The 13,554-nt window shown below is 39.5% G+C and overlaps 1 protein-coding gene across 6 annotated transcripts in view; it reads left to right on the top strand.

The window, feature by feature from the left end:
- The window catches only part of CSRNP3 (cysteine and serine rich nuclear protein 3), a 107,582-nt gene that overhangs the window by 70,808 nt on the left and 23,220 nt on the right, over nt 1-13,554 (top strand). For all 6 annotated transcript variants that reach the window (XM_030488835.1, XM_030488832.1, XM_030488833.1 and 3 more), the window contains one exon: nt 3,669-3,839. In XM_030488835.1, the coding sequence (XP_030344695.1) occupies nt 3,692-3,839 (148 nt within the window). In that variant the 5' untranslated portion in view covers nt 3,669-3,691. The remainder of the gene's footprint in view (nt 1-3,668; nt 3,840-13,554) is intronic.

Raw genomic sequence — 13,554 nt, 5'->3', positions numbered from 1 at the left:
AAGCGTGGCCAGCAGGTCGAAGGAGGTGATCCTGCCCCTCTACTCTGCTCTTGTGAGACCCCACTTGGAGTACTGCGTACAGTTCTGGTGTCCTCAACATAAAAAGGACATGGAGCTGTTGGAGCGAGTCCAGAGGAGGGCCACGAGGATGATAAGAGGGCTGGAGCACCTCCCATATGAAGACAGGCTGAGAAAGTTGGGGCTGTTCAGCCTGGAGAAGAGAAGGCTGCGTGGTGACCTCATAGCAGCCTTCCAGTATCTGAAGGGGGTCTACAAGGATGCTGGGGAGGGACTCTTCCTTAGGGACTGTAGTGGTAGGACAAGGGGTAATGGGTTCAAACTTAAACAGAGGAAGTTTAGATTAGATATAAGGAAGAAGTTCTTTACAGTGAGGGTGGTGAAGCACTGGAATGGGTTGCCCAGGGAGGTTGTGGATGCTCCATCCCTGGCGGTGTTCAAGGCCAGGTTGGACAGAGCCTTGAGCCACATGGTTTAGGGCAAGGTGTCCCTGCCCATGGCAGGGGGGTTGGAACTAGATGATCTTAAGGTCCTTTCCAACCCTTACGATTCTATGATTCTATGATAATCATTAACTCAGAATTGGGAGGAATCTGATCAGTAACTGAGAACACAAGTGTTTTCAGACCTGCACAGTTTTTTGCTCCCTTTTTCTTGCTTGTTCTAGCTGATGAACACTGTAGTTACCACATTAGAAGTCAGGAATAGTGTCAGCAAGAGGCTACGCTGCTTTGGGGAGTTCCCCAGAGGCAGGCTGGTACGCGTTGCACAGCTGTGAGTGTAGGCAGTAGCACACCGGGTGCTTTGTGGCAACTGCAGCAGTTGGGCAGACTCCTCAGCTTTGCTATGAGTAACTTGATGCTGCAAGCCCGTTTGTCTCCCCATCACCATTCCCACCCGGCACACCCCCCAAGTATAAAGGCATTTCCTAATTCCTTAGAGGATTAGCAGATGCACTGTACCTCTCTTGCACTGTAATCACTATTGGCGATAGAAACGGAAATACCACTATAAAACAGCAAGAAGACCTCGGTGACTTCTCTTCAGCTATTTCCACTTTGTGGGGAGTACCTGTGTGCATGGAGTTCTGTCTAGTACAGCATGCTGCAAGACACGTGCGTGGTTTTACTGCTGTTTACTGTCCAAAATATCATAAAGACTGAAACTGCTGTGATTTTGAGTTTTGGGAGATGTGTTTTGTCATGGATTTCTTCCCCAGTAAACTAATATGAAACTTGTTGCCTCAGGAGTGTAAGTCAAATGAATTTATAAGAGGCTGTGCGCTGTCATATAGCAACATTTCAGCCTTATGCTTAAGGGAAATTGACTGCAAGGATGAGGAAGCAGAGCCATGTGTCTGCAGTGGTTGTGGCTGGATTTCTCATCCCATTGCGTTCCACTGAAGTGTTAAATAGTGACTACTGCTGGAGACAGGATATTAAACTTGGTCCAGTCATGTACGTGCTTCTCAGAGCTTTTGCTTTCTAAGAGGTGAATGAAATCCCTTATTATAAGACTTCTGTTCTTGTCCTTGTAATTAAATATAAAAATGTAGAATGTATCCATAATTTCTAGCTTTGACTTACAAAGGCGAGTTTAAACCTGCTTATAACTCCCTCCTGCTGTGCTTAGGTGCTGGCAGACAATGTAAAATGCTTTGTCAGCAAAGCAAAACAAGTAATTAGAACGAACTTTTGTTGCACTGGCATGAAACTGTGATATTCTTGCCACCTCAGACCAGGATTTCCTACACAGACTGTAGTGTTGGCTGAATTATGATTTTGAATTAGTCCTACAGCCTTTGTAATATGGTAACCCATTGATTTTTAATTTTTATCTCTCTCCTTTTTTTTTTTTTTTTTTTTTTTTGAGCTCTCAGCTTCATATACTGACCCCTATCCTGTTCTAGCTTCATATCAGGCCAACAGTTGGTTGCAGATCTCTTCACACTGTTGCTTTGTTTTTTCCAGGAAGGAAACTGGTGTTGGGGCTTGAAGGGAGCTATAGGATGCATAGGAGACATTGAAACTACTTGGTACTAGACCAGGTGTGAGCAAAGATACCAGAGGATCTACTGAAGTGCTGTGCTCACAAGGTCAGAATATGGCAGCTACATCACTGGGACTACCTCTATATTAATTAAAAAGATAAAAAAGATTCAGGCTAAGGACAGTGTTCTCTGGCTTCTGCTGCCAGGTGGCAGGGTACGGTTCTTGTCCACAGCGGCTAAGCTGTCAGCCCTCTGCCAAGAGCTGGCTGCCCTCATCCAGCCTGCCTGCTGGGAACAGTTCTGGCACCTGCTTCATCCTGCGTTATCCAGGAGAGTGTGAGGTGGCCTGAGCCAAAACTCTGAAACGTGCTAATTGTTCAACAGTATGGACAGTACTGGAGTCTCTGCCTTAACCTTGTCTTCTTTCCTAGTAGTCATTTAGCCAGCATATGTTTGCTTCCTAACAGATTTACTGGTTTTTTTTAAATGTGTAACCAGAGAAATGTTTATTGGAAGGGGGCTTTGGAAGTTATCTAGTCCAGCTTCCTGGATGGAGCAGAATGCAGCTGGCTTGGAGTTAATGAGTCCTAAAGGTGGCTGCAGGGATTAAAAAAGTTTGGTGAGGAATGCAAATTTCTTTTTTTTTTTTTTTTTTTCTTCCTCGCTTTCAGTGGGATTTGGCAGAACCCTGTGGTAGGCTCATAGCACTAGGCTGTGTGTCCTCCTCAGCAAGTCTAGTGTGTCCTTAATCCTAGACAGACTTTTTGCCTAGGTAAGGGTCAGCACTGCTTGCCTCTGCAGTGCTGCGAGCGCTGTGCTGGCAGCTGTGTGTCCTCAGAGCAGGCTCCAGCTGTTCTTGATCTCTCCTTAGTTAGTTAAGGGTACACTTTCTCCTTAATTACATGCAGTGCATGTTTTATTTCTACCTCTGCTGCTAAACTTCTGCTTGAATACTTTGCTTTATAGTCTTCTGCTCAACCTCAGGAATATATTAGGCATCTCATTTCTTAATATGGGAAGGAGAGAGTTTGGGAGGCAATTGGTATGTCTAATTGGAGTGGGGAATTTCTGAATTCCAGGCATTTATTGAGGACTAAATTGATATATGGTCTTTGTGACTTCATTGTCTTTTATCTGTCTGTAAATTAGAATTATCAAATGGATTTCTCATAGGGGTGATGTGAACACTGATTGGATGACAACTGTGGTGTACAGGATAATTTCTTCTTATTTAATTTCATCCCTGTTTGTGAATATTCCTTCCTCCTGTGTTATCCAAGAGAGGAACCAAGTGAGGGTATTTGAAGAGAAGCTTCCATTTTTCCCTTGTTTGAAATTTCACAACATAACCTAGAAATCGGGCATACTGTTGACATCAAAATGGGGAAAATACTCCCTGAAAGCAATCTGTTACACATTATTCTAGCAAAATAACCATCTCCATACATGTCAAGTTAGAGTATGACTCATGATGGGTTTTTTTAATTTCTTATGGCTTCACTGTCTCCTAATTAATTATATCTAATTTCATATTAAGTGGTTGTTCAAGACTACAAGTGGCAACTACTGATACTTCTAAGTAAAAATGACTTTGGAGGTTATGACTGCATGTTCTGCAGTTGGACATTTCAGTGCCTCATTGCCTCTGTTCCTGTTACAGGTGCGTGTGACAGCATTGCAGCAATGAGTGGAATTTTAAAGAGGAAGTTTGAAGAAGTTGATGGCTCCTCACCTTGTTCCTCTGTGCGGGAATCAGATGATGACATTTCTAGCAGTGAAAGCGCTGACAGTGGTGATAGCGTCAATCCATCCACTTCTAGTCATTTTACCCGTAAGTACTAACGTTGTGTATCTAAAGAATTCTTCCTGTTCCTCAAAATAAAATCTATTTTATGGTTAGATAAACATGATGATTTTAAATGGAACAGATGATAAAATGGACTCGCTGTTCAGTTTGTGACTTGCTCAAAATGACTTGGCCAAATTGCACCCATTTGCCTTCTTGTTAACTATATAAAACTATTTGTCACTGTAAAAGTTTGAAGTCACTTGGAAGCCCCTACCTATTTGCTATTTGAATTATGTAGCTGTTTGTAGTTAACATTGGGAGTTGGGGTTAAGGTACTGTAGGGAAGGCGTTTTAGGTAAGTTTGTTTATTTTCCTTAGATAAGTGTACTACAGCCATCAGCTGTCTGCAGGATTGTATTGGTAAGAGTTCTTCTCCAGAGAAAATAATAAGCTTTGTTTCATTTGGAATTGAGGAATATTGTGTATTGGACACATTATTGTGACAGTTTCTATTCTTCGTGCAGGGGAGGGTATCTCTGTACTAGGCAACAGTATTGCATACAGATCAGAATTTGGTTTTAAGCTGGCAAAGTTACGTGTGCAGCATATTTATCTAGGAAGAATGAATTTACAGTTTATATTTGTAGTTTCCAACATTTTTTTTAGGTGTTTATACTGTTTTATAGTGAACTGCATGTTTTAAAAAGCAGAGGTTTACCTCCCTCAACTCTGTTGCGTATAGATCTCCCTGCTGAAGTTAGCGGCTATAAAGCTGTTTTCTTAAGACTATGGGCCAGGGAAGAGGCAAGACTCCTCATCAGCGCCCATATACAGTGTGATCCTTCTAACTATGTGTTAGAGTGTGCCTGGATATCATGTCTGTGGCATGTGTTACGAATATTCTTATAACTGATTTGTCTACTGAATGCTGCTGTGCAGTTTGAGCTAAGGCTTTGGACGTGAGGGTCTAAATGCTCTTTGCTCTAGTATGGAACACTCCTGTGCAAAGGGTTGCACAGGCACAACTTTTGGGATGTGTTTCCATGTAACAGTCTTGATGTGGTGTATTATATTTAAGACACAGTGCTAGTAGGGGTCCTATTTTATTGAAGTGCCACAAAGGGGTGAGTGACCCAGTAAATCTCTTTGATAGTATTAGGAAATAGCTTGGTGATAATGTTATCTGCATGCTAATGTTTTAACTTTTGCATCTGTTTAAGAACTTAAATGATTATTCATCATAGGCTGAAAGCAGCCCTTTTACATCAAACAGTCATTGCCACCTACATGGAAGACAGCAGTTTTATTGTGAATACGCAGATAGTACAAAGAAGGCTCGCAGTTCACGAGAGAAACTTGGAAGTTGTAATACATCTGTGTAACAATAAGCTTTAATTGTAGTTGACAGAATACATAATTCAATTTCTGAATAAAATCGGTAACGGAAACTATAGCATTTCAGTGTTATGATTAATGATCCATATAACTGAGGTATTTGTGGCCAGAGTAATAAATGTTTAGCTGTGCGCACACACACACACACACACACACACACACACATAGAAATCATACATATTACATTTTTTTTAAATACATATATATCAGTTGGTGATATAGAAATAAATTGTTTGCATGTGCATTGATACTACTTTAAAAAAGTGTTATTGAATATAGATGCAGCACCCTAAATTCCAAGGAATCAATACAGAATAATCCCAGTATTATATAAGGCTGGTTTGGCAAGAAAAGAATTGAAGAGCTGGCCTCAGTGCTACATTTGAATAGGCAAATCTCAAGGTCCTTAAGAAAAAGGAGACTTATTTCTATGCCACTGAATGTGGCATCTTTCAGTGTCTGACATTCTGCTTTGCTCTTCCTGTCGTGCAGTGTACTTGCAGGAGCTTGATAAAGTTGATAGATTTTCATTTTATAGAGGATGTTGATGCTCATATGAAGTATAGAATGGAAAGGGGAAAGGTTGTTTTATCCCTACCTAATTACTTGCATCTTGCGTCCATTCTCTTTCTGTATGCATCACTATTTTGTAACTTTATCAAGGACATTCCATGTTGCATCTGATGGGAAAGTCAGGCTTTGTTAATTTATTGTTGAAATGCTGCAAGTGAGATTTTGCATCTTCTTCTTAATAGTAAAGCATATCAGTTACTTACATGTTTACACAATCAACATCTACCAATTGAGCAGTCTTAGAAAAATCCCTTAGCTAACCTTAGGCACATCTGCTATGTATAAGAGCGGCACTAAAAAGGTGAATCTTAGCGACGATGTATGATAGTTAAAGTTAATATGTGTTTGCAATAAAAATTAATCACGTTTTATATTTAAAACAAAAGGAGTAAAGATACTTGGGGAATGCTGAAAGATATTTTTCACTTGATAACTGACTACCTCTAGAAAAAACAGGTTTCTGTTGAGGTTGCATTTTATTTTTTATTCTCACATTTTCTTGAGTTTTCATGTGCTGTGCTTTGATTCGGGAAAGAATGTTTTAATTGGATAATTGGTGACATTTTTATAGGCACAGGATTTGTTTTCATTTTGGTTTGTGTCAGTTATGTGTGTGATGCTGGATGCTCTTCAGGGTAGGAGCGCTTTTCTTTGTGTGTAGTTAGATTTTTTTATTTTTTAATTCTAGATTTTAATACCAGTATTATTTGAAAAAGCATATTTTGAGTTCGAGGAAGTGATATAAAATGAATTGATTCTTCTGAAGTACTTGGCTCTGTCTTGTCAGAGCAGAATATGTGGAAATTGTCAGTGTTCATATCTCATGAATGCAAGTGTCTTACAGAGCTACTGAGTGATGCTCACTTGAAAACCACATGCAGATGTGTTGTAAGTAATGAAATTGTTAACGGTGTACCTTGAAAGGTGTTTTGTTTGTTCTTTAAACACATTCATCTCCCCAGATAAAAGATGAGTGCTTTTCTAGGTGGAATATTTGAATCTGTACTTTTAAGGGTATATGGAAAGAAAGAGTTCTGTGAGACTTTTTCAGTAAACAGACCAAAAAAAGCCAGTGCCGAAGAAAGGCTGGCCAGATTCCTTGCCTCTTTTACATGCCTCAGTACCTCCTTGGTAGAGGTTATCTTTCTAAGCCATTTCCTGACATTTTTTCCATGGCTTTTTCTTGTTTTTGAGACACCGTCAGATCCTGTGTTCTGTCTTCCTTCTGGTCCTTTTTCGTATAAGTAAATCTGAAGTTCAGTATAAACTCTTCTACTGACTGGAAACATGGCGGTTGTAGGTGACCTGTAGTCAACACAAAGTTCTATATACGAATTCTTTAACTTAGCTTTTTTAAAAAAGCACCTGATGTGGCCCTCTGAGTCTTACTTTTCCTCTCCAATTCACCTGACAGATAACTTTTTAATCATGTGTAGCTATACACCTTTCAGTGCTTCAGCAAGCAGGCAGTTTGTGTATAAATCTATCTAGAATAGCAGATGCATCTTCAGTGTTTATACAACCCTTGAAACAATATGTATTGGGTCAAATAAACAAGAACCTTTCAGCTATCCTGCCCCATTAGCCTTAAGGTCAGTTTAACCTGTCAGCTAAATGAGGCACGCAGCTGCTGTGGGTCACTCAGCTGGAGCAGAACCACCAGAAGATAGCTTTGGCCTCAGCAGTTAACCCTGTAGTGTGATGGCAGAAAATATATGACTGACGATCCCCTAAGTGCTGTCTGTTGTGACAACTACACAGGGGTGAGTACATTTTCTTTAACAATATATACATTTAAACAAATCAAGACAGCAACAAAAATATATATATATATATCCCTAGCCTAAGTTACAGGCATCTTTTTCTGAGTCAGGAAATGAAATTACAGTCCATAAGGCATAGACAACTATTGCCAGGTTCCAACAAATAAATAAATGTAGTACTTTCCTGGACATGTATATGTGTATATACATCTGCATATTATTCATTCTCTTACCCAAATGGTGATGGAGTGCCTTCATTACCACTGGCGGATATAATCCCTGCTGTCTTTATTACTTACTTTTCTCAGTCTATTGAGGTCATTTGAGTTTGATTCAGCAGGCCATTAGTCACACAGCTGATTTACCTCAGTGGATGCCAGAGTATATTACTAATCAGTCCACATACCTTTCCCATTTCACGGCTCCTCCTCCGTATCAGAAAGAGGATGTTCATCCTCAAGTTGCAGTCCAAGCATGCATATACACTATTAGTCAGGACTGAGAGTATTTGTTCCCTTTTTCCTTAGCGGTACATGGAATACAGGACCCAAGCACACCCAATGCCATTTCAGTTCCTTTAAATTGCCATGATGAGCTAGGGCACCCCACCACTGTGTTTCATCAGCTCCACAGCAAGTTGTCTTCAAAATTGAATATTAAATGCTTGATCTGTTTTTCTGATAAAGAACCAAATTTAAGTTGCAGAATTTCATGCAGTTGAATGACCTGGGAAGACCTTAAGTCCTTTTTTTGCTGATAAAAACTCCCCATACACGATTAATCACAGATGCATCTCTCGAGAAACATACTTTGAGGAGCTGCTGCTTTCCTCTGGCATTTCAGCTAGGCATTTCTGGCCTAGCTGAAACTTTCAGAGTAATGCCTTTATTACATATGGTTCCCTTCTTCACCTGCATGAGCAGGTGAAATCTCTAGCGCCAACTCATCTGGTAACATGATCTTCACTAACAGGAGGTAGAACCATTGCCGTTTAGTTCCTATCCTCCATAAATTATCTGTATCTTGCCATTATCACTGTCATTAGCAAGATTATCCTGCAGCCAGCCATAATCATAGGTCCTGTCATTCTGCTAATTAGGGTACTGTCTTTTAAGAGTGTTGGATATCTAGGTTCATTATAGAATCATAGAATGGTTTGGGTTGGAAGGGACTTTAAAGATCATCTAGTTCCAACCCTCTGCCATGGGCAGGGACACCTTCCACTAGACCAGATTGCTCAAAGCACCATCCAGTCTGGCCTTGAACACTGCCAGGCATCCACAACTTCTCTGGGCAACCAGTTCCAGTGCCTCACCACCCTCACAGTAAGGAGTTTCTTCCTTATATCTAATCTATATCTACCCTCTTTCAGGTTAAAGCCATTACACCTTGTCCTATCCCTAGATGCTAGAGTAGCTAACATATTGAGATTGCCTCATCTGTGTGGCCATGCAGAACTTGTAAGGTATCCAGTCTTTTGAAATCTTTAGGAAGGTTTAACTTATCGTAAATTTTCTCTGTGTGAAGGGTAAAGTTTTATTTGGTCTGAGGTCAATAGCACAAAGCATTACTTGAGCTTTGAGCTTCAGGTGTGTGATTAATTGCTGGTTAATGATAGAAATCTAAATGAGTTAAAAGTAGTGATGATGACATTATGGGAAAACACTTAAAAGGTGTAGCTAAATGCAGGCATTCCTTTTTCATGGCATCTTGAAATTATTTATATTGCTTGCAAACAGGCTTGGAATTTCCTTGTTAATGAGAAATATGTTCTTACTGTTATTTGTTGACTCATGTTATGAAATCCAGACAAGTTGAGAGATTCTTGGGTTTGATTTTAAAATAAGTCAGCTGGGCAGTAAGAAACAAGAAATGCAAAGAAATACAGTGAAATGTAGTGCAATGTCTTTGCCCAAATACTCATACAGCATGACAGGACAGGGTATGCCATGACAGGATCTTGCCTGCTGTCTTTCCTCTGGAATAACAGCTACTGTGGAAGCAGTGTTTTAAAAAAGCAAAGAGGCATTGGGAGGCAAGATCCCATGGCTTTTACAAGGATTTGTGCAAGTAGTTCTATTTCTACAGTTTCAAAAATTTCTTTCCTATAAATTAGTGCATTTCATATGCTAGACAAACAGAGGGATGGTTTTTGCCTTATATGACATTTTTGTTGGCTTAGATAACATATAGACTTTTTTTGTTGAAGATGTTCATGACAGATATGCAAAATATGTTTGCAAATGCGGAGTCACAAGCAGCTGATGGGCAGTTGTATTTGTATCAAATGACTGTTCACAGAAGTCACCCATAAGGTGGGACAAAGGATTGCCTGTAGCGTCTTAGGAGAGTTCAGCAAATACAGTTGCTATGCATGGGTGGTCCTGCAAGGATCCATGGTAGCAGCTTTCCTCTTTACACTGTTCAGAGCTGGGGCCAAGGTCAGAAATAATCATCTGCGAAACAGCAGCTGGCATTTAGAGTAAATGGTGAAGCTGAGCACATTTAACTGTCTCCACTTCTCCCCACAGGCTGGTTATATTTGCAGAATGGAGAAACTGGACTAGTATGATGAATGTCACAGAAAAGCATTCTAGAGATAGAGAGTGCTGAGGAAATAAAGCAGTAAAATTCCAGCTTTTAGCACACATCCCAAGAATTTAACATTTCTGTGAGATTTTAGACAAAATTCTGAGGTAAAATGTTCAACTAAATTACAAATGCAGATCTCTCCTATTCATGTCAAAGTTGTCTGTGAGCTAGTATTTTTCAAAAACCTTTTCAAATGTAACATACATAAATCTGGCATTTAGCAAGAATTTCCATTGAGCCCCTCCTGTGAGGTAAACTTAGCTTTGGCTTTACCCAAGAGGAAGGTACCAGAAGGATGGAGCAGTGAAATGCTGCTAGGGTAGGTGATGCACACACCTTAAGTTCAAAACTCAAGTAATGCTTTGTGCTATTGACCTCACACTAAAGGTCAAAACTTTACCCTTCACAAAGAAAATTCAAGAGAAGCTAGACCTTCCAAAGGATTTCAAAGGATTTGATACCTTCCAAATTCTGCACTCTAAAAATAAAACTTTGTACCTGTCCTGTTCAATTTTCATGCCTCAATTCATGCCTTCCTGAGCATGCATTTCCTTTCAAGACTTCCAGGTTCAAATTTATTTCAGTAAATACCTTCCTGCCCCCAAGCCCACACTTCTTTTGAGTGTATATTGTATGTCACAGCATTTCCTTCTAATGTGGATTTCTGCCACGTAGGAAAAGTGTTTCATCATTTCCTTTAATGTGGATTTCTGCCATGTAGGAAAAGTGTTTCATCATTAAGTGTTTAAAATTTGTAAATTTAGTGTATGGAAACTCTTAGAAAAATGTCTTTTGGGAGGCAGTGGGATAGAAAGAGAGATAGGAGATAGAGGTAGAAGCAGTTTCTGGAATATGACCTTTTCCCATGTTTGTTTTCTGTGAAACTTGCAGAGCAAGATGGCTTTTGTAAGTGATGCTCTGACCTGGATTACAGTGATGGGTTAGGCTTTGCAGTTCTGTGATGATAGACTCGATGAAATATGGCATGGGAAAGTCATGGAGCAGGTGGAGAATAGTGTTAATCCTTCTTGCCATTGTGGTTTATATGGCACTAAGAGTGTGTAAAAAGCAGACAAAAAAGAAAAGCAGCATTTCCTCCAGTCTAAGACAGGGCTTTAATCCAGAAAGCTGCTTCATACATGTTTTTTCCAGCCTTTTGAATTTTTCATGTGCCTAAGATATTTCTGCGCTGGTGACAATGAATTGCTTTGCCCTCATTGATTCAAGAGTGCTAGTAATCTGCCGGGTAGCCATATGGTTCACATTTATTTTAATGTGTCTTTGACATCAGGAGAATAGCTGAGACAGCAGAAGAAAGTGCTTATGTCTTGGAGTTCAGCCAGAACTGAGATCATTTATGTTTCATAATCAAAGAACTACCAGTTTTCTCAGTAAAAAATGTTTGAAAAACACGATGGGCTTAAAATGCCATTCCTATCAGGATTTTGTAAAATTAGGAAGCAAGCTTTCATAGACAAATACAGCTGCAGTGGGATCTCTTCCGGAGTGGGAGATTTTGGGTTCTGTTTTGGCTTCTAAACACACAGAAGGGACCTCTCTGTCTTACACGGGTTTCCCAGTGCTGTAGCTCCACTGCCCAGAGAGGAAAATGAGGATGTTCAAAGGCAAACAAAAAGTGGAGCTGTACAGTGCATTATATGCATGTGGGAGCAATTCAGGAAAACTTTGTTTCAGACTGCCAGCACATTATTACTGTTGCTTACCTATTTCATTAGTTATAATTTATTCATATACAAATGAGATTTGGATGATTGTCATAAGGAAACCCTGGACTGCTAGTATAAATATTGTTAATATTGATTTTCCGCTCTGGAAAATTACTTTTATTGGGGTTTGGGAGTTGGATGGGCCCGTGATGACATCTCTTACCAAAACACAAGAAATGTATTACAGATACAGCTCACCCCCATGTGCAGAGGTCAGTAGGAATCTCCTCTGCTTCTAGCATCCCACTCTGTGCTTTGAAAATACCTTGGTGGGTATTTTCAGGGAGAGGAACGAAGGGTGCACAGTTTCAGAAGTTAGAGAGCTGCTGCTATATAGCTTTGAATAAGCTGTGGAAAATGAGCTACAAATAAAATTCTTCAGTCTCCCAATAATGCAGAAAAAAAATTATTTGCAATACAGAAAGTAAGTGCAAAAATTCTTGTAAATATGAGCCTGTTGGTAGAAATAAGGTGATGGCAACGATTGTTTGAAACTAACTCAGCAGCAGGACTTTGTGATTTCTTCCATATACCTACAACACTATGGAGACAGTCTCTAACCACAGTGTTCTAGTTACATTTAAATATATTACGAAAATATTGACAGTGATTTGTTACAAATCTGTGCATTTCTATGTCTTCACCTTTGTCTATTCACACATTCCTCTAGACATACGTTTAAACTTTTTTGCCATATATATTGCTTTATTCTCTTTTGTTAGCTCTTGATGAACAAAGGCCTTTCTTCATTCTCTCACCTCATGTGACTTGAATGGCTCTCATTTTTCTTGCCACCTTCACTGAGGAGTCTTTTTCCAACCCCAGGAAGTTTGTTTGGTGACAGAATTCCAGCACAGATCAGTGCTTTGTACAACATACTTTAACCAGGATGAATTTGACAGGGAAGTTTTATTGTCAAACCTCTACTTGTTGTACTTGCCCTTCTCCTATTAATTGTCGTTGTGACAGAGATGTATGAGAGACAGCAGCCTAAGCGAGAAAGAACAACAGCCATGGAAGCTATTTTACAGGACAGTTTTATTTTTTAAGGCTATTGTTATTTTCATGATAGCTGTATATATATATATTTTTATTTTTTACATTGATACTTTCTTCAGTTTTGACTTTAAAATTTTATTTTTAGACTATCTCTGAAAAAAGAGTTAGTGTGGCCACACATACATAGTGTGCATGTGTTTCTTGCACACATGTGGGACACCCTGTCTGGAAAAATACATTTAATGCACTTAATCAAGTACCTTTAGGCTTAGAAAAAAATAAATCTGAGGAACACTCTGTCTTTCTGGTAAACCATCTTGTGTGCCATTATTGTTAGCCACTGGGTGATAGAAATTGTACTTTTAGATAGGTAAAATGTTGCCATTTTAAATTACAACCATTTAAATAAGAATGTTGGTAATAACAGTTATGACTTAGTATCACAGTGTAGGAGATGGTGCATAATTTATCACCAATGGGAACAACCATAATGATGTTTGTGTGTATTCTGTTTTTAATCTTTTGATGGTTGGTGTTCTGTGTCAAATAAACCACAGGTTGGGTAAGACAGCCTTAGAGTCAAGCCTTAGTCTGTGCAATCTGGATGGGTGGTGGTGTGGCAGAGTGGTAATGTGTGGAAAAAGGTTGTGTTGAATTAGACAAAGCTTGTTCCATGGCGCTGTGCAGCCTTATGAATAAATCACTGAA

The sequence above is a fragment of the Strigops habroptila genome, chromosome 5 (assembly GCF_004027225.2).
Source record: "Strigops habroptila isolate Jane chromosome 5, bStrHab1.2.pri, whole genome shotgun sequence".
Lineage (NCBI taxonomy): Eukaryota > Metazoa > Chordata > Aves > Psittaciformes > Psittacidae > Strigops > Strigops habroptila.
Note: the sequence above shows the minus strand (reverse complement) of the source record. Positions and strands in the feature narration are given on the sequence as shown.